Genomic DNA, 25,592 nt, shown 5'->3' on the forward strand with positions numbered 1-25,592 from the left:
TCAAGAATAAAAGCTACAAAAAGTGCTAGTTGTATAAGCATTGATGTGCTCTGTTGCTCTGAAGTATGCCCACTGTTGAAATTTGATAGGAGGCTACTCAAAAGATTGCTGTCAGATGGGAATATGAGAATACACTGTTCATTGGTTACCAGTAGATTTCTACTTCTCTGCACAGAATTGATCATAATTCTTTTTTGTTAGGACACAGAAGAAATCCACAGAAGAGTTAGTCTTTTTGACAATTGCTAAATCATTTTAAACTAAAAAACAATCTGCCAAGTATATTAAAATTAAATTTAGGATGAAAATCTATTTCTTTTTAGCATAAAATCTAATTTATGTAGTTTAATTTGTATTACTAGTTAAATAGACACATTTCACTGTATTATATAAATGGATTTAAAATATTATTACCTTATCTATCATATACATATCTGTTAATATTGGAAGTGCCCAGATTTCTAGTGTCATAAAATGTATTTTTAAAAATGACTTTTCTGTATTACAAAGCCCATTTCCCATTCTGAAAATAGGGATTGATCTCAGTTCCATGAAAAATTGCATTTAGTAATATAAAATAAAAACAGAGCATGGGCTTGCTGCAGTTCTGAGTTACAGATCCAGTCAGTTTTATATTACATCTTAGTGTGTAAAATGCTATCAGGAAAAAAAAATCATACACTCTCATGGATTATGGCTTGTGTAGGACCTCACTTACATAAATACAGCTTACATAATTATTGTTACCGAAGAAACAACCCATCCGTAACACTGATTAATGGACCACTATTATTACATAGTCTTATTGGTGAATGTTTTATGTGAACATTTGCACAAATCACATAAACTTGAGTTAACTGGTATTGGTAAAAAATAGAAGCATGCAAAAGTTACTGTTAAAAAACTGTATTTTTTCAAATCATTGAAACAATTGAAAAGTGCAGAGACAAAGGTTAATCTAGGTGATGTGTACATATACAGACAATATTAGGATAGAAGACATTTGTGATACAACCTGATTAAATATTGAGTTCAGTTCTGAGCATTTAATACTTAAATATAATATGACTGTATAAAGTGGAAGTTTATTTTCACCAATAAAATATTTGCTAACACTTTGTTCATTTGGCTAAACAATATTGTATAATACTTGCAATATGATGTACAGTATTGTACTGAAGTAATGATAATCAAGACATGATTACATTTATTCTATTTTCTGATAGGTAACTTCTGTGATAAAATGTTATTAGTATAGCATGAGACTTGACTGGTATTTGTCCATGATCACAGTTTTCAAATATGTTTCAGACGCTGAACAGATTTTGTGTAAGACTTCCAGGACTTCAAAATGTTTTCTTAAGTATTAGTCAAGATTGCTGCAATTTTAGCATGTGAAAGAAGACATGGATAGAAGAACCTTTTTATAAACAGCCAATAAAAATTGTCTTGCCAATTTATTTATTTATTTATTTATTTATATTATTATTTTTGTTTCTCTCTAAATATTGTTGCATACCTTCAGAAGACAAAGAGGGAGGTATATTTATATGTGTCCCTAAAACAATTTGCATAGTAGCTTTCTTTAACCCACACATTTAAATTTGCAGAACTGAACTATATTAAGCTGTACTGTACATAAATAAGACTGAAAATAAATAAACCACAAGATATAACTCTATACATCATTCTAAAACATTATTATACTGTATTGTCAAACTGAGAAGCTGAAACTATCAGCCTTCATTTCTATATTAAATAACTTTGTGACTTCAGCTTTTAGACCTTGACCTTGACAGAGTAAATGGCATGTACATGTTTAGATCACTTCTAAAAGGTGGGTTAAAAGGGGGGGGGCACCCAGGAAATATTAAGCACAATTAGTTTCCTATCTCCAAGTAGAAGTAATGTTGAAAAGATCTAAATAATTACACATAGTTGTGCATAATAATAAGACCCTTTGGGAGATTTACAAAAATAAATTAAGACACAATAATTTATTTCCTTCTGTAATTCTAAGGATGGCAATGAACATACTATAAATGTTCTCCTATTTTTTTCAACAATGCTATTTCAATCCTTGAAAAATAAAATACAGCATGTCAATAGACAATTATGTTGCAAAATGAACAAGTACACAATTAGTAGAAGTATTTTTGTTTCATCTGTGGCTTTTTTGTGTGTATGTGAGTATGTATTTACATGCTGAACTATGTGTCACTTTCATCAAATGGCTTTTAAACTGCCTAAATAACTTTTATATTCTCATTATCTTATGTTCCATAGCTTGGAAGTAATAGTTACATTGTTTAAATAGCCTGATCTTATAAACTGAGTAGTTCTATTTTAGTCAGTGGGGACTATGGCATGCAGATTTAATTTAGTAAAAGAAACCCATCACTACTAACTCTTCAATTCCTTCTTAGATAATTAAATGCCTTGCTTTGGTCTAATCTACAAAACTGTGACATCCCAGCTGAAATAAAGTGTTAATAGCCATGTATTCCATGATGATGACATCAAAACTAATCAGTACCTGGTTATCAGATGAGAATTACCAAGGGAAGTGAAAATGCCAAGAAAACGTGTGTCTGTATTACGGCTATGCAAAACCCCTTGATAGATTGAATGAAGCAAAACCCCTTGATAGACTGAATGAAGCAGACTGAATGAAGAGATCCTTCCAAAGTTTTGGCACAGATTTTCTAGACTTTAAACATGTTCACAGACTCTGCACATGTGTATACATGTACAACTGAAGGTCAGCTAGAAAAGTACCTCTACATAGAATAATAATTGATAAAGCAGCCACTTGCAACTTGAGCCTCCTGGAAGATCTGCAGTAGCTTCCTCAGTGATTTGAGAAATAGGGGTGGCGTGGGATTTCAGATATGCCCAAATGTGCTTTGTGCAGCACCTTTTCAAATCAGAATGGGACATCTTGCCACAGCCACCTCGCTATGGCCAACTTGCTATGGGCAATTTACCATGGCCAACTTGCTGTGGGACAATTTGCCACAGCCAACTCACCACAGAACAACTTGCTATAGAGCAATTTAACCATTCAATTTAATTATTTAAAATAAAATTAAAAATATTTTAACTTTTACCATTCACCTTTCATTCTGTCCCTCCTTTTTCATCCTTTCTTTAATGATTCTATTCCACAATTTCTTTGATATTAGTGTAACTCTTGTCCCATGGTGAGTTGGCCATGGCAGGTGGTCACGGCAAATTGTCACAGATCCTTTTCAAATACTTTGCCTATTGCCTATTGTAAACTTGTAACCAGAAGCTGATTTTGGGGAATAATCAATAAAAAAATTACTTTGTATTAAACCTGTTGCTGGTTAAACAAACTAAGATTATTGATCATGTTTAATCCTTATTGTGCCATAATTAATTTAGGTACCAACTTACATGGTCTATTTAATCGTAACCCAACTAATATTATTTTAAGTGCTCATTATCAAGGTTTCTTAGAAGAAATCTCTATAACAATAATATACAATGGGTGCTTAGAACAATGTTTCTCAACTTTGGCAATTTTAAGATGTATGAGATTCATATCCATGATTTCCTCAGCATTCTGGGACATTAACTCCACACATCTTAAAGTTGACAATGTTGAGAAACACTGCCTTAGAGAAATGTATTCGTTACAAACAATTCTTGTGAAAATGGGTCTGTTTGGTCTTCATGAATGTAACTATTTTAATACTTACTAGATATATTTACATATTAGTTTTAATTTTTATTCTTTGTATGCTCAGGTTTGAAACTGAATTTGAGTCGATTTCCCTAACACAGCTGCCATTTGGGTATTATCAACTTTAACACATGGAGGGCTATACATACTTCCCTCGTGTTCTCTCCAAGCTCTTAGATACAGTGAGACATGAAAAACAGCCCCAGCTTCAGTATATTCAAAAAGGATACTCTTCCAGCTTAGTATTCTAGACCTCTTCCTTCATTCAAAAAAAAAAAAAAAAAAGGTAGAAAGGGAAAAAGTTTTTTTGTCAGAGTTGAAAGTTCCCATGTAGACAGCAGAAATCTAAACAGCACCTGTATGCACTAGACAGATCTGCTGGCATGAAAGAGGACGGACATTTCCTGAAAGCTATGTACACACTACTACTACTACTACTACTACTACTACTACTACCACCACCACCACCACCACCACCACCACCACCACCACTTTTTTTCAAAACCCTTTAGATGGCTCAACAGCCATTTTCACAGTCTGTCCTTGTGAAAAAAAAAATAAGCAGAGAAATGAAACTTATGGGACACATTGCATGATATATAGAGCAGCAGTGCAGTTCAATGATATATACATACTAGGATTTCCTTTGTTCTTACATATACAAACTGTACAAAGTTAGTCTCATTGGTGTATCAAATGCATTTTGCTGTATATTTCTAGAGGAGAGACAGAGGGAACAGTTTGCATGTCTGAAATGTTACATTAGAGCATAGTGTTCTGTATTTTATAAACAATATCTACAATTGAATTCAAAAATATGTCTTTAAAAGATTGTAGAACAATAATATAAAAGCATTCACTTAAAAAAATGAACAACACTTTTGATGCAAAATATTGTTAGACATCATCAGCTGGTAGAGCTGGTATGCTTATTTTAGCTCTTGTGAAGTATGCCATCTTCTCCCTTGAAAATATAAGGGGAAACAAAAATGTATTTAAATGTAAAATAATATATAATAGACTCCAATACTAGAAGATAAAAGAATAAAGAAGCAAATGATATAGTACATCAAAGCATTATGTAACAAATCCTTAGGCTTTTAATATACAGTGATTAGAAATACAATTTAACTGAATTCAAGTGGGGCAGTGCTCAAATGATATTTCTGTAAAATATTTAGTTTTGCGATAGGCCACTTAACTAGTTTAGAAAGTTATGGGAGACACAATGTGCCCTTCTTCTACCAAGGGCTTCCATAGTTTCTCTCTCTACATGGAAAGCAACATGGTGAATAAAAACATAAATGTTGATTACACACTAAGATTGGGATTTGCTTTGGGAGATTTAAGTTTGCTTTGTAGATTGGATGAATGAAAAGGATAAGAGGCTGCTTACAAGTGTGTTGCATTCCAAGGAAACAGAAGAGACAGATGCAGGAGGCACTTAGTAACCAGGGAAGTCAATATAGAGGAGAGTGCAATGAGATACCCAGCAAATCCAGCAGAGTCAGCTTCATTACTCACCCCACTGGATTCTGTTATATACTTGGGCAGCATTTGAATGTAACAGTGGTGGTGGTGATGGTGGTGATTCTTGTTTACCTTAACTGGCATCAGGTTTCTGTTTGTGCTAGCTGGCAAGGTTTGGCTAGAGAGTCTATCTTTATACATGAGAACAGAGTAGACCCAGTGCAGCAATGCCACTAAGCTCCTTGGCACCTTTATTCTACTTTCCCTGCAAGAAGCAGTGCAGAGTGGAAACCTGAGATATGGCTGGAGAGAGCTGGGGCAAATGGAACAGAGACAGCTTGACTCACTGAACCCTGCTAGATCTCTACCTGACTCTGTGGTTTCTTCCCCAACCCCAAAAACTTTAACCTTAGACAGTCCATTATTGACCTCTCCCCTTTCCTAGGAGGTGTGCATAAGCACATCAACGTGCCTACCGTCCCTGTCCTATTGTATCCTATGACTATCATTAAGTGTTGTACGTTATGATTCTTGATTCTTAATGAATGTACCTTTTCTTTAGGTATACTGAGAGTATTTACATCAAGACAAATTCCTTGTGTGTCCAATCACACTTGGCCAATAAAGTATTCTCTTCTCTTCTCTTCTCTTCTCTTCTCTTCTCTTCTCTTCTCTTCTCTTCTCTTCTCTTCTCTTCTCTTCTCTTCTCCTCTCGTCTAGTCTAGTCTAGTCTAGTCTAGTCTAGTCTAGTCTATTGATTCATTTTATTTTTCTTATATGTATCAATTCCATAACTATGTTTATACTTATACCTATTATCTTGTAAGCGATTGACAAATCAAATAAATAAAACAAATAAATAAATCTCAGGTATTTTGCTGTCTGGGATCTGGTTCAGGCTCCTGTTCACTGAAGAGGTCTTTTTTTCTGTGTGCAGATTTGGAGTGTTGGCAGGCCTGATCAACCGTCCACTTAGGAATGGGCTTTTTGGACATGGGAAGAGAGGAATGCAGATGTAGAAATGGTTGGTGAGGCTAGCCTCTCTGATTACTACACGACTGGAAGCAACAGCAATTGAGAATAGTTACTAGGATTTATGGTGGGGAATGACAGTGGTTGCATGGATTCATTAGCCAAGAAGAGTGGGGTTGAGGAAGAGTGGAATTGGGGGAAAAGAGATGCAGGTAGTAGCATTCAGGTTGTAATGGGCAGAAGAATTTTGGGTAGACTAGATCCACCATGGAGGGAGCAATTTTGACCAGATCTTGGAGTTGCTTGGTAATTCTGACAGCAGCCAATCACTGTGATCCAGGCGGATGCAATGACTTGATCCTACCTTTTGTTTTCATAGGGACAACCACAGCAAATTCTGAGTGGGGAAATGACTATTAGTGGACTATTTCCCAGCTGAAGCTTACCAATGACATCATAGAAGGACTTATACAAGGCCAGTATTCCTTGAGACAAAATCAAAACAAAACATCCCAACTCTTCTGTTCTCTGTAGCAGTTGAAGCAAACATGGCCATGGACATACAGAGCCCCATGGTTAGATGGAAAGGAACAACTGCAGGTCACTGACCCTCTGATGACATCTAGCTGACATAAGAAGTTCATTTCAGTCTTTTTTCTGTTTTCTGATGGAAAATACCACTTTCCTGCCAAATTACCTTGGTCTGACTTCAGCCTCCTCAGCAGCAGGCTGGTTCCAAGATGGAAGATCCATTGTTAGAACATTTCTTTCCGGCCGCCTTGGGGGCTGGGTCAGGGAGGTAAAAGCATTTACTGGGGATAAGCTCTCTTCATCATGTAACAGTTCCCTTAGCTAGTGGTTAAAAGCAAGATTGGCTAACATTTAGGGAAGAGATTTTCCAATAACCAAAATAGCCATGGTTTGAATTTGAACTATAACCACTATTTCATCAGAGAAAGACAGACTGATAGATAGAACTTTATTCTCGTCATCAGTGTGTTTCTAGCCAGGTGAATTTATTTATTTATTGAATTTATATTACCGCCTATTCACCCATTTTACTTAGGGAAAACTGACTATTGGCAGTCAGGATGCTGAAAACAAGTATAAATAATTTCTGGTGTAAATAATTTCTTGTTAATTGACGGTAAAGTGTATTATATTTGTTATTGGAAAAAACAGTTCTATATCCAAAGAGTTGTTTATGAACATGGGACCCCAAAGCTAAATCATGGATCTTTGATTATTTGTTTCAGAACATTTGAATTAAGTTGTCTTGTAAATGATTGAAACTGCAATGAAATTTACCATAGAGCTAATTTTAGAACTATATGCTGCATAGTGAAGCTGAAAAATTCAGTGTAGAAATTGCTGAACAGTTTTACAAAGCTCATAGAGATACAAATTTTTCTCACCTGAAAGACTGCACCTGTACTGGCACTTTCTGGCTTTGCTCTCGTAATCGGCATACATCTTTTGAAGCTTTCCTCATCAATTTTTCTGCATTTAATCCCTGTTTCTTTTTGTCCTTTGACTGTTCAGCCTAATGGAAACAATTACAAGCCACATTTAATAACTCGTAATATTATAGAGGATTTAAGTAAGCACCTTGCAAACCATCTTCAGCAAAAATAAAAGGAAAGGCATCTTGGCACTGCAATTCAAATGACTTTGGTCTGATTTAATTAAGATGTTGAATGAATGAAAAGGGTCTACCTGATTCTTGACAGTTTCTTTAATGGTACTGTAATCCGTGGGCAAATATCTGAATACCAGAAAGTGATATTCCAAATAGAAGCTCTGTTAGCATGCCAACCTTTCCTATTAGCACCTGTAGATGGATTAACAGCATCTAAAAACGACAGCAAGTCACCAAAAACCTTGCATGGCAAAGTGGTCTTGCATTCCCAATAAGCTATCTAATTATCCTTTGGATGAGCTAAGAAACAAATACAATCGGGAATTTTATAATCATTTTTTTAAAAAAATCTGTCATTTAAAAGTATATAATACACAGTCTAAATTATATTTCATTTACCTGCTTCCTGCGATGTTGATTGGTTTTGTTAAATGCCCTCCTTTTGTGTTAATAGAGTACTCCACTGCTTTAATACTTCCCTTCCCTTTTCATATTAGTATATTAAAAGCTTTTAAAGTACTCACTTTGGCATTGTAATAGGTACAGTATTTCTGTGGTAGGCCTGCTTCTGTAAACACATTGCAACTGAAGAGGGCACCATATGAATGCTTTTGAACTACTGAAAGCAATACACGACCATGAAAATGTTTAAAGCAAATCTTGCCCTGCTATCATGTGCATTTCCAATCTGGTCCGGTCATTTACAAAGAAAGAGACTCCTTTTCTCATTACATATATGGGTGGTTGGTAAGACAGCAGGAATTTTCTATAGTAGACCCTATTTTATGGAATTTGCTTTTGCCATAAGTTAATGAGGCTCCACTTTCCTGTTTTTTTACAACACAGGAAAACAATCTTATTTCACTGGGCCTTTGACCTAAGATGATTGTGGGCATCATCAGTGCAGTTTAAGAATAATCTCATATTGATGAAGTCATGTCAGTGCATTATTTTTTCTTCACTTGTTTCTGTCCAAACAAACAAGTCTGGCATGGAAATTTTTTTGCCAAACAAACAAACAAACAAACATCCAATCTAGATTTCAAGTGATGAGGATATTGAGGGGGGGGGAGATACTTTTAAAAATATTGAGTATGGAATATAGAGATGTACAGGTAGTACTGAACTTACATCTATTTGTTTAGTGATCATTCAAAGTTACAATGGCTCTGAAAAAAGCAACTTACAACCGATTCTCCTACTTATGACCACTGCAGAATCCCCACAGTCATGTGATCAAAATTTGGGTGCTTGGCAACTAGCATGAATTTATGATAGTTGACCCTTTTAGCTGGCTTCCAACAAGCATAGTAAATGGAGGAAAATGGGTTCACTTAATGACTGCTTGGTTCACTTAACATTTGCAGTGATTTCCTTAAGCATCATGGCAAAAAAAGGCCATCAAATCAGGCACAATTCATTTAACAACTGCCTTGTACAGCAATGGAAATTCTGGCCCCAATTACAGTTGTACATCGAGAACTACCTGTGTTCTGGATCACCTGTATGTCAAACACACTTTAATTATATCAGCAAAAAAATGTATATATTCCTTTTTCTCTTATTAAGGAAGCTTTGTCAGGATAGGATGATGTACAGTATTTCCATGGTACGCTTGCTTCTGTAAACATATTACAACTGAAGATGGTACTACATTAATGCTTTTTAACTATTCAGAGCTGTACATGACCATGAAAATATTAAAACAGATGTTGCACTGTAAGTGTGTACATTTCCAATCTGGTCCAGTCATTGTAAAACTAGAGATCCTCTTCTCATAAAGTAAAGAAGTGTGGACAAGGCAACAGGACATCATGGGGCTGATGATACCCCACTGTCTAGGGAACAACATTTGGTGGGCCCTTGGCAATGGACCATTTCTTCTGTGGTATCCACTTTATGGAATCTTCATCCCTGAGATGAGATTGGCCTTATCCTTCTGAGCTTCTGAAAGTCCCTCAAGTTACACCAGCAGGCCTGGGGACCCCAAGGAGATGGATGAACTAGTGTGGTAACACCATTACTATTAACTTCCCTTTGTCTATTTATTTCTAGTTTTAGCTCTGTTTTTTTATAGTTTTAACATTTTAAATAATCAGTATTGATAATTGTTTTTGATATTTATTGTTTTAGTTTCATTGTACACCACTGTATATTGTTTTGTGATATGAGCAGCTAATGTAAACTAGATAAATAAGTAAGATGATGTGAATTTGGTTATAATGAAATTTCTTAAGAATCTATAGTTATGTATAGAAGTATAAAGTTGTTTAATAAAAAACCCAGCTTTTCCTAAATTTGAGGCAACATGATCTTTCTATATTTAGAAGGCAACAGTTTTACAATCAGATCTACCATATTATTAAATGTTTTTAAAAATTAGGAAGCAGTTTCTTCAAGGCAGAATGGAAATAACTCCCCACCTCACCCACTGCAAAAGTAGGTATCCTCTTGGTTAAATATACTGTAGAAACCTCCTGAGCTCCTGTAACATCTAAAATTAACCCTCCTAAGGGAATTCTGTGATTATTGATATCCAAATGTATTTAATTACTAAATTAGATTACATTACCATCTTGGATATTGGGCTCAATAATTTGAGCTATATAATAAGTTCTGAAGTGTTAGAAAAAAACAGTAAAGTTCTCAGCAAACCCCCCGCTATAGCAGGGGTATCAAACTCGTGGCCTGTGGGCTGGATGCATCATGTGCTGGCCACCCCATGCCCAGTTTAACGAAGGGGAAAAAAGTTGTGGTATGTTATGTGACAATGTGCATTTGCCACCCCTGCACTATAGGCTGCATGAAATGGAAAAAAAATGCTTTACCTCATTAACCATTATCCATTTTTCTGAACAATTTGATAAATGCCTGCACTCTTCTAAGACAAGAAACCGCTGACTTCTGAATATTTGGTGCAACTTTTGAACATTTGGTGCACTTATGCGTGCATAAGTGCACCAATCATACCTACCGTCCCTGTTCTATTGTTTCTTTTAATTTTTCTTATATGTATCCATCTCATGTATTCATAACTATGTTTATACTTATACCTGTTATCTTGTAAGCGATTGACAAATCAAATAAATAAAAATAAAAATAAATAAAATTTAAAACCCCTGAAACTCCATGCAAATAGTACCTGGTAGTAGGAAAAAAAATGATACCAATAATATAGAGATAGTATACATTCTGAGCATTTCAATTTGATTTGAACACTTGGTCAAAACTGTACATGCAGACACTAAAACATTATACATTTGCTTCTTTATTAGTTCATGTTCTTACCTCTTTTTCAGCTTGCTTCAAAAGCTTTTGGAATCTTTCATCCTCCAAAATACATGGAGGAAGATCCGTCTGCCCTGTTGCTTTCATCTCTTCTAACTTCTGCCTAAGAGCACGAAGAGTCTGTAGTTCATCATTCAGGCGACTCTGACGGGTCCGGGATGCCTGAAGATCCAGCTCCAAGTCAAGAGAAGTACGGACCAGGCGCTCTCGCATTGCTCTTCGCAAGTTGGACTGGCAAGTAGGCTATAGTTGTCAGGAATTCCAGAAAAATAAGAATATAATACAACACATGCACTGCATGAGAACAGCCCAATACTTGTGTGAAACATAACAAATTTGCTATGGGCACTTAAGATACTATTTTTGTGCAAATGAAGTTGCAGCAGACTAAAGTCTAAGGGACGGCTATTTGCAATTGTTTTTATGGAACTGAAATATTTTTCAGTCCATATAAGATAAGAACCTGTCATACAATTTTCCTTAGGCAACATAAATGACATAACATAGTAAAAACATATTCTGCAACATCTTTAAACTATTTCAATATCAAAACACAACATTTTTGGTACAACCATGATGAGGGGTATTCCTCGGGGGGGGGGCAGAATAGGAGCTTGTAATATTTTTAACTCTGAGATTTTAAAAAGGCTGACTTTTTAAAACATCTTGCTAATGCATGCAAGTAAAATACATTACTATAGCACATGGAAGGGCAAAAGTTGAGAGATTCTGAGTTCTATCCGCCCTCACAGTAAGTGCTTTGTCCATTTATGGGAGAGAGAAAAATGTTATATAATGTTATAGAGAAGATTCAGGGCCAACAGGAGGGAAACATTTTATAGCAGTAGTTATACTGGAATTCACTGCTAGCAGTTATGGAAGATTGTCAAGTTGGAAGATTTCTTAAAAGGGATTAGACAGGTTCATGGAGGATCATGCAATCAATGACCATGAATAGGCATAGCTTTTTATTACCCTCCTGAGTCCTTAAGCAGCATGCCTTAACTGCATTTGGTTGGACAACATCAGGAAAAGGGAGTTATAGCTGTTAGGTATAACATTGGTCACCTAACTAGTTTGGGTAAGATAAAAATAATATATAAGCTATGATTCTTAGTTTAAAGTGTGTGTTACTTTAAATGCTGAGCATGTATTTTGAGTGTGGTGTGAAAACACCATAAGAGGCAGCAAGAGATGCTGACGAGAAGCTGACATTCCCTGACGCTTTGCTGGCAATTACTAAGTTGCAGACGGAAGAAAGGAGTTTGAGTTTGTTGCATATCTCTCTCTACTGTGAGGAGATAAATTACCGGACTGTTATTTTGTAAGTGTACCGACCTCTCATTTCTGACATTGGAATTTTGCAACTTGATAATCCCTGGACGGACTGAAATAAGTGTATGACATATGGACTGTTTTTGACTATGCTTAAACTATTGCTGGAATAAAACTAATTTAATTGGCACTGTATCTGCTTTTACTGAGTGTAAGCTACACAACACTTATCTCACATATTTTGCCTGCCTGCCTGACTGCCCTGCAGATCTTGCTAGGGGTATATCCCTAACACTGGTTATGGGCCCAGCTGCACAGTCAGACTAACCAGGATATAACAGGCTTATATAAAGTGAGAGTTAGTGTAGTTACACAATACTGTAAACAGACAGCTGTGTTTAATTATAGTTTAATATCCAGAGTAAGATGGCAGAAGTCAATTTACCAAGTTTGTCTTTAATATCCAAACTGGATGGAACAAACTATGTTTCATGGTCTATGAAATGCAGCCTACTTCTACGCAGAGAAGGTTTGTGGAATATAATACAAAACCCACCAGAGGTAGATGCTTGGGATCCAGAGGATGAAGATGATGCCCAGAAGTTACAAGAATGGAAACTGAAAAATGAACAAGCTCTCTGTATAATAGGTCTGACACTCAGTGACCAGCAGCTTGTCCATATTCGTGGAGAAGAAACAGCTGCTAAGTGCTGGGAGAATTTAAAGAAGATTTATGTTCGAGACAGTGTAGGAGCTCATATAAATCTTACACGGAAGCTGTTCAGAACACATCTTCAAAAGAATGGAGACATGTTGACTCATATAAACACTATGAAGAGAATTTTTCAGGAGCTGCATGAAAAAGAGCTTATCTTCACTGAACTGCATCAGGTTTATATAATTTTGTCTTCTTTGGATCAGAGTTATGATGATTACGTAACTTCATTGGAAGTGTTGCCAAAGGAAAACCTCACATTAACTGACATTACTGGCAGATTAATTGAAGAAGCCAGGAGAAGGCTTGAAAGGGATCAACTCAGAAGGGAACAACCACAAGAAGAGGAATTATCTTCGTCAGCCTACACAATTAGAAAATGTTTTAATTGTGGAAGAAAAGGACATTTGGCCAGATTCTGCAAGAAAGAAAAAAGCCAAAATGCCAGCCAGAATGCAAAAGGGCATCAAAAGGATAGAAAATGCTTAGAGTTAGCCATGTATAGCAACCAAACTGTAAACAATAATAATTTTTGGGTTGTAGATAGTGGAGCATCGCACTGCATAACAAAAGATAAGAAAAGATTTATTAAGATGTCCACGAGTTCACAGCAGATATCATTAGCGAATGGTTGGAAACTGAAAGCAAAAGCTGCAGGTACTGCATATTGTCCTTGCATAAAAGAAAATGTAAAAATGTTATATGTACCACAACTTAAGTTTAATTTGCTTTCAGTTAGAGTTTTGATTAAACTAGGTTATGTAGTTACCTTTAGGGGAGAAAACTGCATAATAGAAAAGGAAGGTAAAAAAGTGACTGCAACTTTAAAAGGTGAATTGTATGTGTTAAATGATGATCAATTAGAGGTGGCTAACACAGTGTATAATAACGTTAAACCTCATGATGAATGCATACATTTGTTACACAGACGTTTAGGGCATATAAATTTTAAAATGCTCAAGCAAACAGTTGAACTGTCTAAAGGTATAAAACTGAAGCCTTGCAGTAAGTATTTGCACTGCAATGCTTGCAGTCAAGAAAAAAGCAAGGTAATACCAGCAAATAGAATTAATGGATTTAAGACTAAGGAGCCTCTAGAGGTCGTATTTGCTGATATGATAGGTCCTAAAAAACCAAGTGTGGGAGGTGCTCGTTATATATTAAGTATAATGGATCATTATTCTAGATATGGTTTCTGTTATTTAATGAAGAGTAAAACGGAAACATATCAAAATTTCTTTAATTGGTTGAAGTTTGCAGAGAGAAAAACTAAAAGGAAACTAGTAACTCTTGTAACTGATAATGGTACGGAATTTATAAATAATAAATTCCAAAATAGACTGAAGATGGCAGGTGTAGAACATAAAAAGTCTGCACCATATAGGCCACAACATAATTCCTTTATAGAAAGGCCAGGCCAAACACTGCAGGCAATGGCTCGTACTATGTTGTCAGATTCAGGATTACCTGAGAATTTGTGGGGAGAAGCAACAATGTGTGGCAATCATATATTGAATAATGTTGTTAACTCAACAACAGGTGAATTACCATTCACACGGTGGCATGGTAGAAAACCTGACCTAAGTTACATGCACACATTTGGTGCACCAGCATGGGTGCATATTCCCACACAACTGAGACATAAGGGACAGCATAGGGCTAAAAGATTATATTTTGTAGGTTACGAATCAAACCATAGATCCTACAGGTTCTGGGAAGAGGGCACAACTAAAATTTATTGTAGTGCTAGTGCTCAATTCCTGGAACATGTGGGATGGCAAAAATTGGAAGAAGATTCGAATAAAAGTGTAGTCATAGAAACCTACAAGGGCCCAAACCACCATACTAGTAAAAGTCCAATTAAAGAAAAAGTAAAGGAAGAGAAAATAGAACCAATTAAAGAAGAAATAAGTGAAGAAGAAATAGATGACCAGGAACAGGTTATAGATACAAGTCCACCTGTGAGTCCTGTTCTACCTAGAAGGTCAACACGAGTAAGTAGACCACCTGATAGGTATCAGGCAAGTATGGTGTGCCAGATTAGTAAAATTCCAACCACTGTGGAGGAACTAAAATTGTACCCTGCGAAGGATCAGGAGAACTGGCATATAGCAATGAAAAAGGAACTGAATTCATTAAGACAGATGGGAGTCTATGAGAATGCTAGATTACCTCCAGGTGAAAAGTCCATTGGATGCAAATGGATATTTAAATTAAAAACAGGTACAAATGGGACTGTTACCCATAAGGCTAGGTTGGTAGCTCAAGGATTTAATCAAACTGCATGTGATTATGATGAAGTGTTTGCACCAAGTCTAAAAGCAACAACCTTGAGAGCAGCTTTAGTGTGGGCAGCTAAGAAAAACTATATCATAAATCATTTAGATGTAGAAACTGCCTATCTGCATGCACCATTGCAGCACACTATATACCTAAAGAAACCTGTAGGGATTAAGGATGATAAAAATAATAATGACTGTTGGAAACTTAAAAAGAGCCTCTATGGATTAAAACAATCTGGTTATGAATGGAACCAATATATTGTTAAGGAGTTAAACAATATAGGGTTTAAAGCAGGTTTAGCTGATCCATGTTTATTCAAAAGAGAGAAAAAATGGAATAGTGTCATTATTATTGTTGTTTACAGATGATATTGCTTTAATTACAAAAACTAATAATGAAGCTACTGAAATAATATCATTATTAGGTAAGAGGATAAAATTAAAGCAATTAGGAGAGATAAAACAGTATCTCGGATTGACAATAAATAAAACCAATAGTGGCTATAAGATATCTCAAGAGGATAAGATTTATCAATTACTAAAAACATATAAGATGGAACTTTGTAAACCAGCAAAAACTCCAATGAGTCAGGAATTTTGCCGGACTGATGCTCAGAGTTCAAAATTTGATAAGACTATCTATCAGTCGTTAATTGGTAGTCTATCGTACATTAGTAATTGGTCAAGGCCAGATATTGCCTATAGCATTAATCAATTGGCTCGATTCAACGCTGAACCCAATGAACGACATTGGCAAGCAGCAAAACGTATCTTAAGATATCTTAAAAGGACAATGCACTATGCATTGTATTTGGAGCCAAAAGATGATTTGATTTTAAGTGTATATGCTGATGCAAGTTTTGCAACAGATATAAACACTAGGAAATCAACTTCAGGAATGGCTATACTATTAGGAAAAGCATTGATTGGTTGGAGGTCAATTAGACAGCAACACATAAGTATGTCCACAATGGAAGCAGAATTTTCATGTCTATCTTTATTATGTACTGATTTAATTCTGTATAAACAGTTGTTGTTAGATATGGGATTAACTGTAAATGATTCCATTGTTGTGTATGAGGACAATCAAGCAGCCATACAGTTCGCTACAAATATTGCTGTAAAAACGAGATCTAAGCATACAGATCTTAGATATCTGAATGCAAGACAATCTGTAAAAGATGGTTTAATAAGATTGGAGTATTGTATGACTGAGCAAAATATTGCTGATCAGTTTACAAAAGCCCAAGGTGCAGTGAAACACAAAGAGAGCTGTGATGACTATGGGTTAAGATTGTAAATAGCTATATATATTATTATATTACCCAAAAGGGGAGAATGTTAGGTATAACATTGGTCACCTAACTAGTTTGGGTAAGATAAAAATAATATATAAGCTATGATTCTTAGTTTAAAGTGTGTGTTACTTTAAATGCTGAGCATGTATTTTGGGTGTGGTGTGAAAACACCATAAGAGGCAGCAAGAGATGCTGACGAGAAGCTGACATTCCCTGACGCTTTGCTGGCAATTACTAAGTTGCAGACGGAAGAAAGGAGTTTGAGTTTGTTGCATATCTCTCTCTACTGTGAGGAGATAAATTACCGGACTGTTATTTTGTAAGTGTACTGACCTCTCATTTCTGACATTGGAATTTTGCAACTTGATAATCCCTGGACGGACTGAAATAAGTGTATGACATATGGACTGTTTTTGACTATGCTTAAACTATTGCTGGAATAAAACTAATTTAATTGGCACTGTATCTGCTTTTACTGAGTGTAAGCTACACAACACTTATCTCACATATTTTGCCTGCCTGCCTGACTGCCCTGCAGATCTTGCTAGGGGTATATCCCTAACAATAGCCCTGCGGTCCAAGCTTATAAATTTTCCATGGGCCATTCCAGGACAGAATGCTGGAGTAAATGAAACAATGGCCAAAGGACTTTTCTTATTCATCCTATGTCTGCTACCCAGTCTCCTAGAACGGTTTTTGCTTGGGGAAATATTAGTGGGATCACTGCAATTTAGCAATGCAACTCTAGCAGCGATTTATTAAAGATTGAGGGAAGGTTCTGGTGTATGCATATATAGTGTTAAGTAAGAAGGAAACATTTAGTTTTTCAGGGTTGCTTCTCTCTTAATGCTGGCTATACAATAGGTGGCTGCTCTGAAATTCATGTACTATCTCATACTGTAAAGAACTCTGTTATAAAGTTATGAATAAACCAAGCCTATGGGTAAATTTGTGCTAAATACATTATTACATAGTTAAAGAAAGCCAAGGAAATAATTTATTTATTTTGTTAAATTTACACCCCACCTTTCCTTCCCAAATGGTGCTCAAAGTGATTAGCTTGTTCTGCCTTTTAACTAATCAGGAGGGGTTCTATGTGATTAAAATTAAGCATAAATTTATATCAATAAAATATTGTTTGAGGACATATGTATTTGGAAATAAATTGTCTGGATGTTAGCTTTACAATCTGAAAAAAAAAAAATATATCTTGTTTGAGATGGATCTATCAATCTTAGTAGTAGCTCTCGAGTCAGCTAGGTTACTAGAACTGGAAATGACAGGCCTTTTCTCTGACACTATCTCAGACAATCTCTCCCTTTTTAATTAAACGTGTAAAAGGACATAACATTAACAGTTCCAGGAACAAAACACATTTCTAAGAATAGATACGGAGTATAAATTTGTTAGTTGATGAAAAAAGTGTCTGATGAACAATGTGAAAGTTAAAATTCTGGTAAAGTAAATTTCTCGCCACCCCAATTTCTTTGATTTATATAGTTGTCTCTATAATTCTTTTTAATTATAAATTGTCCAGACTTGCGGTGAAATCAGGTGGCCTCAAATATAAAGTTAAAGTAAACTGAAAAGAATTTGCTACTGACTGCTGTGATAAATTTCTAATTTGAAGGAAAGATTTACATTGCAGAATCTTTACTTAGATTTAATCCTTAATCTCTCCAAGTAAGGCTGGGAAAGATTCCAGTCTATATCTCTTGGGAGAAAGTCAGGGGTGGGATTCAAATTTTTTAACAACCAGTTCTGTGGGCATAGCTTAGGTGGAGGGCGTGGCTTGGTGGTCATATGACTGGGTGGACATGGCTTGGTGGTCATGTTATTGGCTGGTTGTGGCCAATTCAACATACCGTATTTATCGGCGTATAACACGCACAGGAGTATAACACACATTCCCTTTAAGAGGGAAATTTCAGGAAAAAAATATGCGGCGGGCGCAGCGCTGACATCACGTCACGACGCTGCGCCGCCGCTAGGCACTATTGGGAACGGGATCCCTTAAAGAGGATTCCGCTCCCTGGACATCGGCGTATAACACGCATACATCATTTGCCCCCTATTTTCAGGGGGAAAAAGTGCGTGTTATACGCCGATAAATACGGTAACTCACATCGAGGCACTCATCTTCTTGCCTGGCCTCTCATGACTGTAGGAATGCTGCAACAGTCATAAGTGTGAAAAATGGTCATCAGTCACTTTTGTCAGTGCCATTGTAACTTTAAATGGTCACTCCACACAAACAAAGTACCAGCAAAGGAGGGGAAAAAACTCCAGAGACGTTCCTGAGACAGGAAGTCTAGTCCTGCCAAGAATGTAATAAGGGTTAACGGAGAGGCAGTTTTTGTAAGCAACACCAGAATGTTTCCTTCCTGCCTTCCTTACAGGATTAGGCCAGTAATTTCTTCTAACAACCGGTTCTCCGAACTGCTTAGAATGTTAACAACCCGTTCTAGTGAATAGGTGCGAATTGGTAGAATCCCACCCCTGGAGAAAGTGTAAACAATAGTGAACCGGACAAAGATCTGAACCATCATGTAGCAGATTTTTGTGTCCAAGTCCCAGGTTTTTCTTGACAAATTGGGTGGCATTGTCAAATGTATGAAAAAGATTGCCAGAAAAATGTCCACATACAAAAACAACTGGAAAGTATATTGTGGATAACTAACCACAAGTTATGATTATACCTTATATTGCAGCCTAACTCCTACCCTGGAAAAATCCTTTAGATATCCACCGTTTTACTATGAAAGTTCTGAGAAAAGTAGAAATGCAACATCAAAAAACTTTTTTTGCTACTTCTTGTTCTCAAAGAAATAAATCTTTGTTTTTTGTTTAACAGAATACAACCTTGGAATAAGAGAAGAGGCAAGATAATGATCTACATCTTCAGTTAGAGATTATACATGCACGCATACCAATCTGTGTAATATGCAGAGCAATTAGATTTACAAATAAACCTTTATTATATGTTTGAATATATTTGAGAAAAATAAATAAATGAGCAATAAATGGTCAAACAACACCTACCCTTTTGACTCTCAAGCTCCGCCTTTCTGTGGAATTTCTCACAAAGAGAGTTCTTTTGGCCAATGTTGAGCTATCGCTATCGCTTCTGTTCAACTGTTAAAATAGTACAGACAGTAATTGAAACAGAGTGGGTAGAGCTAAAATAAAAAAGCTACTGGTGTAACTAACAAAAGCAACCATTGCATATTCTGTTGGATTTGACTACGATTTTGCATAAGAAGTAATTAATGCAATACTGATAAAACGTTACAGTTCAAACACCAATAACTTAATATACACAAAAATATTCACTTCTTGATTTTTAGTGAGGCAGATGCTGTTAACAGTACTAGGTTTTTGTGTGTTATTAATGGCAACAATGTGGCATCCTACTTGAAAGGGTATGATCTAGGATTGACATGGCCCAAAGAGATGATATATGTGCAGTGAGTATTGTCATTAGTAATTTTATTTTTCAGCTGGACTGATTGGTATGAACGTAGACCAGATAAATCCCATGTTGCTTCCAGTATGGAATAAAATGGGTGAGTGATCTGAGAGGAAAAAGAGGTTTTGTGTAACAAGGACTCCCATTATTAAATAAATGAAAGCACACATAAAAGGAGGCAGGAGGCTGATACAGAAAATCTGTACCAATGGACATGATTGGTTTCCTGACTTAAAACTGAAGGAAATGATGAATCAGACCATACAAAGTGATTGTCCTTGATTGTCTTTTTCTTCTTACATTTGAGTTTTTTTTATTTTTACAGATCTTGGTTGAGATTGATTGATCATCCTGGTACTGGAGGGAGTTTGGATGGGAGAATTCATTCTACTATGAAGCCCTATCAGGAAACGATCAATTCCTACCATCCTGTTTTGTAACAGCTGGAGGAGGAGAGTCAAGTCTTGATCACATGGTTTCCTTTAAGTAGATGTGTGTATCAAGAGAAAAAATTGCTGTCACAGTGTCAGAGAACTCCTGGAGGAGCACCACTACTGCAGTCAAAGATAAACTGCAAGGACAATGGAAGACAAATACACAAGTCTCTTTCAGCTTTAGAAAATTCTCAAAAGAGCACTGTTCAAGGCCAGATACCAATAGGAATGATTCACAGAGACTACAATGAAGAACGGTCTTTTGCATTGGAGGGCAAATAAATGTTGAAAATACTGAAAAGCAGATTACTTGATGACTCATACGCAGCACAGAGTTTTTGATATTTTGTCCCTGTCTTGTGAACATATTGTTTTAGATTTCACATGCACACAGCAACTTTATTTCAAGTATTTCATTTTTGTCATGAAATTAAAAAGCAGATAGATTCCAATCTGTTGAACCTTCTTCCTTCTTTCTTTGGGAATGTATTCTTAGAATTAAGGGCTACTTTCATTTTGCAAATCATAATTCAAAAATTCCATGCTGCTAAAAATGTCATATAGCAGCTAAATGAATATAAATATTTGCACTGAAATGGATATCAACAGTAAAAAAAAAAACATGCAAAAATTTTTTTTGGCATCTGCAAGCCAATTCTACACGACTATTGAGAAAGAATGACTGGGTTCATATATTCCACTAAATGTGGCATATGGTGCAAACACAGTCAATTGCGATTGTCTTCAGTAAATCATGGTTAAACAATTCATGCCTTAGCATCCTGTTCAAACCATGTGTTTGCATGTCAGTAAGTGGAAGGAGGGGGGGAAAGTGAAGGAATGTTAATTGCGACAACTTTATTTTAGCTTAATACAAAAAGATTAATGCTAACATCCATGTGTAAAGTTACACATTATTTTATAGGTGAAAGCAATAATTTTCATAGCCTCGCAGCTGGCAGATGGACACTAAGTTCTGTAGAGGTGGCCCACTGCCAGCAATGAGCCACTGCCAAAGAAATTAAATGAGTCTTTAGTTAGCAAGAGTTCATTGAGAACACTCTTTATCTTACCCTACAGATGTACTGGTTCCGCTCGCCTGGAGAGAACGTCTGTGAACGTACTATCATGCTGTTTCTGACAAAAGGATGCTGTTGAGACTTCAGGCTGGCTTTGTCCTTGGGTTGTATAGCTACATACTCAATCCTATCTTCTGTATTTGTTTCTCTATCAACCTGTGGATATATTATACATCATTCTGAATACTAAAAACCAAAATCTGCTTAAGTTATATCAATTTGTGCCGTTATGACACAAATAAGCTAAATTCAAGCCAAAAAACCCCAAGGCTCAAAATACATTAATTTCTTAAGAATTAAAAAGTAGACATGCATTTACTGCTCCAAAAAAACCTTTCTTTTATGTGGGACACATTGTATATTTTACTAGCTAAAGCACCATATACTAGAAAATATTCTTTTCAGGATTCCTAAAATGAATTTATTCTAATCAAACAAATCTCTTGTCTATTTAAAATTAAAACTAGGTTTTCTTTTAAATGGTGATTGCTATTGCACGTTTAGGAATGTCATTGTCTTATTCGGATGTGATGAAATTATACTGGCAAAGTAGCAGTTAACACATAAAAACATAGAAAGCAATGAAACTGTCTCATTCAGCATCATAGCAGGGCATCTGTAGACTTCCTGCTGTTGAACTACAATTTCCAACATAATGGCTGGGACCTTGTGGTTTTCATCTCAACTGGCAATGGCTATTCAGGGTTTCATGAAGAATCTTCACTAGTTGCACATGGACTGAATGTAGGACTTTTGTATGAATACTTGAACTCTATTTTTGACTACTGCCTTTCCCAAAGAAAAAAACTTGACTAAACTAATTTCAATTGTTGAATTAGACTTCTAAACTTTTCAAGTGTTTCCCGTTATACAGGTGGTCCTCGACATACAGCCACAATTGGGACCAGAACTTCTGCTTCTAAGAGCTGTTTGTTGTTAAGTGAGTCATGCCCAAGTTCACAATTTTTTTTTGCCATGATCATTAAGTAAATCACCATGATCTTTAAGCAAACCATGCAATCAAAAAGCAAATACATTTTCCTTCATTGATTTTGCTTATCAGAAACACCTGGAAAGGTCACAAGTGCCTTGTTTAGCAACAGAAATTCTAGTCCCAATTATGATCACAAGTCAAAGACTTCCGGTAATATGTTTCTTGGATTAAATATCAGTATTTAGGCTTCTAGCATACTGAATGCCTGAACAACGTACATTGGAAGAGAAACAAATTAATTCACACTTTCTGGTGAATTTCAATTTCCATAATTTTCTAAATGTTGTATTGCAGTCTAAATTCCAGGCTTAAAAAAAATCACAAATCATATAAAATATGGGGTGTTTTTTTTTTTAGAAAAATGTAGCCAAATGTAAATATTTAAATACAGATTTTTATATGATTATTTTTTTAAAAATTCACTTTAAAGAGGGAGTAGGGCATAACAGATTTACAAATGAACAAAATTTATAGTTCATGCACTGAAAATGAACTGATTCATCCATTCATCATATATATAAAACCACCCCCGCCCCCAGCACTGTTTTTAAGAGCTTGGCCCTTGTTATTAAAACTTCAAAACAGTTGCAAAAATAAAAATATTAAGTGTGTATGCTAGTATAATTTAAACATTAAATAACTTATTAAATATTTAAAACATCCATTATTAAACATGAATTATCGAACAAATAAGCATTAAATGTTAACTAGCAAGCTAAATATTTTTCTATGGCTGCTCTAAGGACTTTTTTTCCTTGTTGTTTCTCTTTTTTGTACTATGCAACAAAAACATTTCCAAGTCTGTAAAGTACCGACTCAAAATCACTACATATATTAAATGCTATACTAAGTTTGTACATTTAACTGAAAACTTTTTGAGAAGTTTGCGATGACAAATATTATGGCTCAGCTATAAAAGGCATTCTGGGCAATATAGAAAATATATTTTAAAATACTCACCAGTATTGGGGACACTATTGTTTTTTTGCTGAGATCCACTTCTGTAAAGTTACTGTCTTTCTCACATTCAGTACCACCTGCCTGTTCCAAATTAAAGCTCAATCTCCTGCTATCTGTGTATTTGTCTTCTTTGGTCTCTTTAATTTTATTCTCCTCTTCATTCATTTCTCTGGATACTTCTGCCAGTATTCCTACCCTGTAAGAACAAATCTACCCTTAATTTACTAAGGTATTTGCAAAATAAAATACCAGCATATTTGGAACCTAATATTCATACAATTAATGTGTCATTATCAACAACATGTTGGCCAGAGGTAAACTTTTCCTGAAACATTTCTATGGTTTCAATATTCTCTTCTTTGGAAAAAGCAGAAGGATCTGTTGTAAATTTACTGTGTTGGAACAACATAAAATTAAATGTAAATTTGATATTCAAGGTTACTTCTGGAGATAGATATAGGACCTTCACATAGTCACAGTGGAGACTGTTAGATTGTGGGGGAGAGAAAATGCGGGAGGCTCTGATCATTTAAGTTTCTTTATTACATTGTTCAGAACAAAGAACAGCAGTCGCAGCAGCTCCTTTTTTTTACCCCAGGCTGCTGCGGCTGCAACCAGGGACAGCTCTTCAATTTCCCACTGCCACGGGCCAACCAATCAGGGCACATATGCAAATATCTAACACCCCTCCCCACCTGGTCCAGCTCACCCAATCCTGTTCCACCTACTGTACATAATCACATAAGTAGGTGGGACTCTTATGGGTGCAACCAGACCTGCGCAGCTCAGTCATGGGTTGGTCTCCAAGCTGCTCGGCTGGGATTATCACCTCTCCTGTTCCCCCCTGTTGAACCTCCTCGAATTTTCTTGTCATGGCAGCCTTTCTACTTCCCCTAGATGCCACCCTTTTGCTTCCTTCCTTGGTTTGTTGCTGCCTATGTGTGTCTGGTGAGTGTCTGCTACTTCTGTTTGGTTCTTCCAGAGCTATTCATAATTGTTGAGGTTGTGTAGTTGTTAGGGCCTGTTCTGTGTTATTCCTTATGTGGTCTGGGTGGTTAGGGTGGTCCCCTTCCTCTGTTATTGTTGGCTGAGTGTGAAGGGTTTCCCCCTTCTTCTCTGTTTGTAATGTACATGTGTGAAGGGTCTCCCCCTTCCTCCCTATTTGTTCCCTTTGTCCCCTGGCTCCGTAGTTGATCAATGTGTCTTCTCCAACTTCTGCCTTCAATTGTCTCGACTCTGTATGAACGAGGCCCTGTTACTTGTACCACCATTGCCGGTACCCATAATGGTACCCATTAGATTTTTAGCGTATACTGAGTCACCCATTTTAAAATTTCGGCATTTGCTGGATGAATCTAGTAGTCTTTCTGGTGTGTACTCTGTCTAATTGTGATCTCAGTTTCCTTCCCATAAGAAGTTCCGTGGGGCTTTTATTTGTTGATGCGCTAGGTGTTATGTGCTGTATACTTAATAACTTATCTACTTTTGCTTGCACATCCCCTGGCCCTAGTTTCTCTAGTGTTTCTTTCATATGCCAGACCATCTGCTCAGCCAATCCATTCGTGGATGCATGTCCAGGTGCCGAGAGGGCATGTCGTATCCCATTTTGTGCTAGGAATTCCTCAAACTGTGTGGTTGTGAATTGAGGGTCATTGCTGGATACGATTACATCCGGAAGGCTGTGTGCAGCAAATAGTTTCCTTAGGGTTCTTATTACTGCCTCTGTTGCTATGGACTGCATGATGCTGATTTCCAGCCATTTAGAATATGCATCCACAATGATAAGAAACGTGTGCCCCCTTACTGGTCCTGCAAAATCAATATGTATTCTTGACCAGGGTGGTCCCCTGGGTTATTCCCACTCATGTTTGGGTGCTATGGGTAGTGCTGGTCTGTTCTCCTGACAATTCTGGCAGGCGGAGACCCAGGCCTCTATTTCTTTATCCACCCCTGGCCACCACACGTAGCTCCTTGCTGATGATTTCATTTTAACTATCCCCAGATGTCC

At 36.3% G+C, this 25,592-nt stretch overlaps 1 protein-coding gene across 2 annotated transcripts in view; it reads right to left on the minus strand.

The window, feature by feature from the left end:
* Positions 1–890: 890 nt before the first annotated feature.
* WWC2 (WW and C2 domain containing 2) overlaps positions 891–25,592 on the minus strand; it is a 144,318-nt gene continuing 119,616 nt past the window's right edge. For both annotated transcript variants that reach the window (XM_026699665.2, XM_087936353.1), the window contains exons 18-23: positions 23,585–23,780; positions 21,625–21,786; positions 19,691–19,783; positions 11,079–11,321; positions 7,567–7,694; positions 891–4,673 (exon numbers count right to left, since the gene is read on the minus strand). In XM_026699665.2, coding sequence (XP_026555450.1) covers positions 4,607–4,673; positions 7,567–7,694; positions 11,079–11,321; positions 19,691–19,783; positions 21,625–21,786; positions 23,585–23,780 — 889 coding nt within the window. In that variant the 3' untranslated portion in view covers positions 891–4,606. The remainder of the gene's footprint in view (positions 4,674–7,566; positions 7,695–11,078; positions 11,322–19,690; positions 19,784–21,624; positions 21,787–23,584; positions 23,781–25,592) is intronic.

Source organism: Pseudonaja textilis, chromosome 6 (assembly GCF_049901715.1).
Source record: "Pseudonaja textilis isolate UNSWEBS1 chromosome 6, rPseTex1.2, whole genome shotgun sequence".
Classification (NCBI taxonomy): Eukaryota; Metazoa; Chordata; class Lepidosauria; order Squamata; family Elapidae; genus Pseudonaja; species Pseudonaja textilis.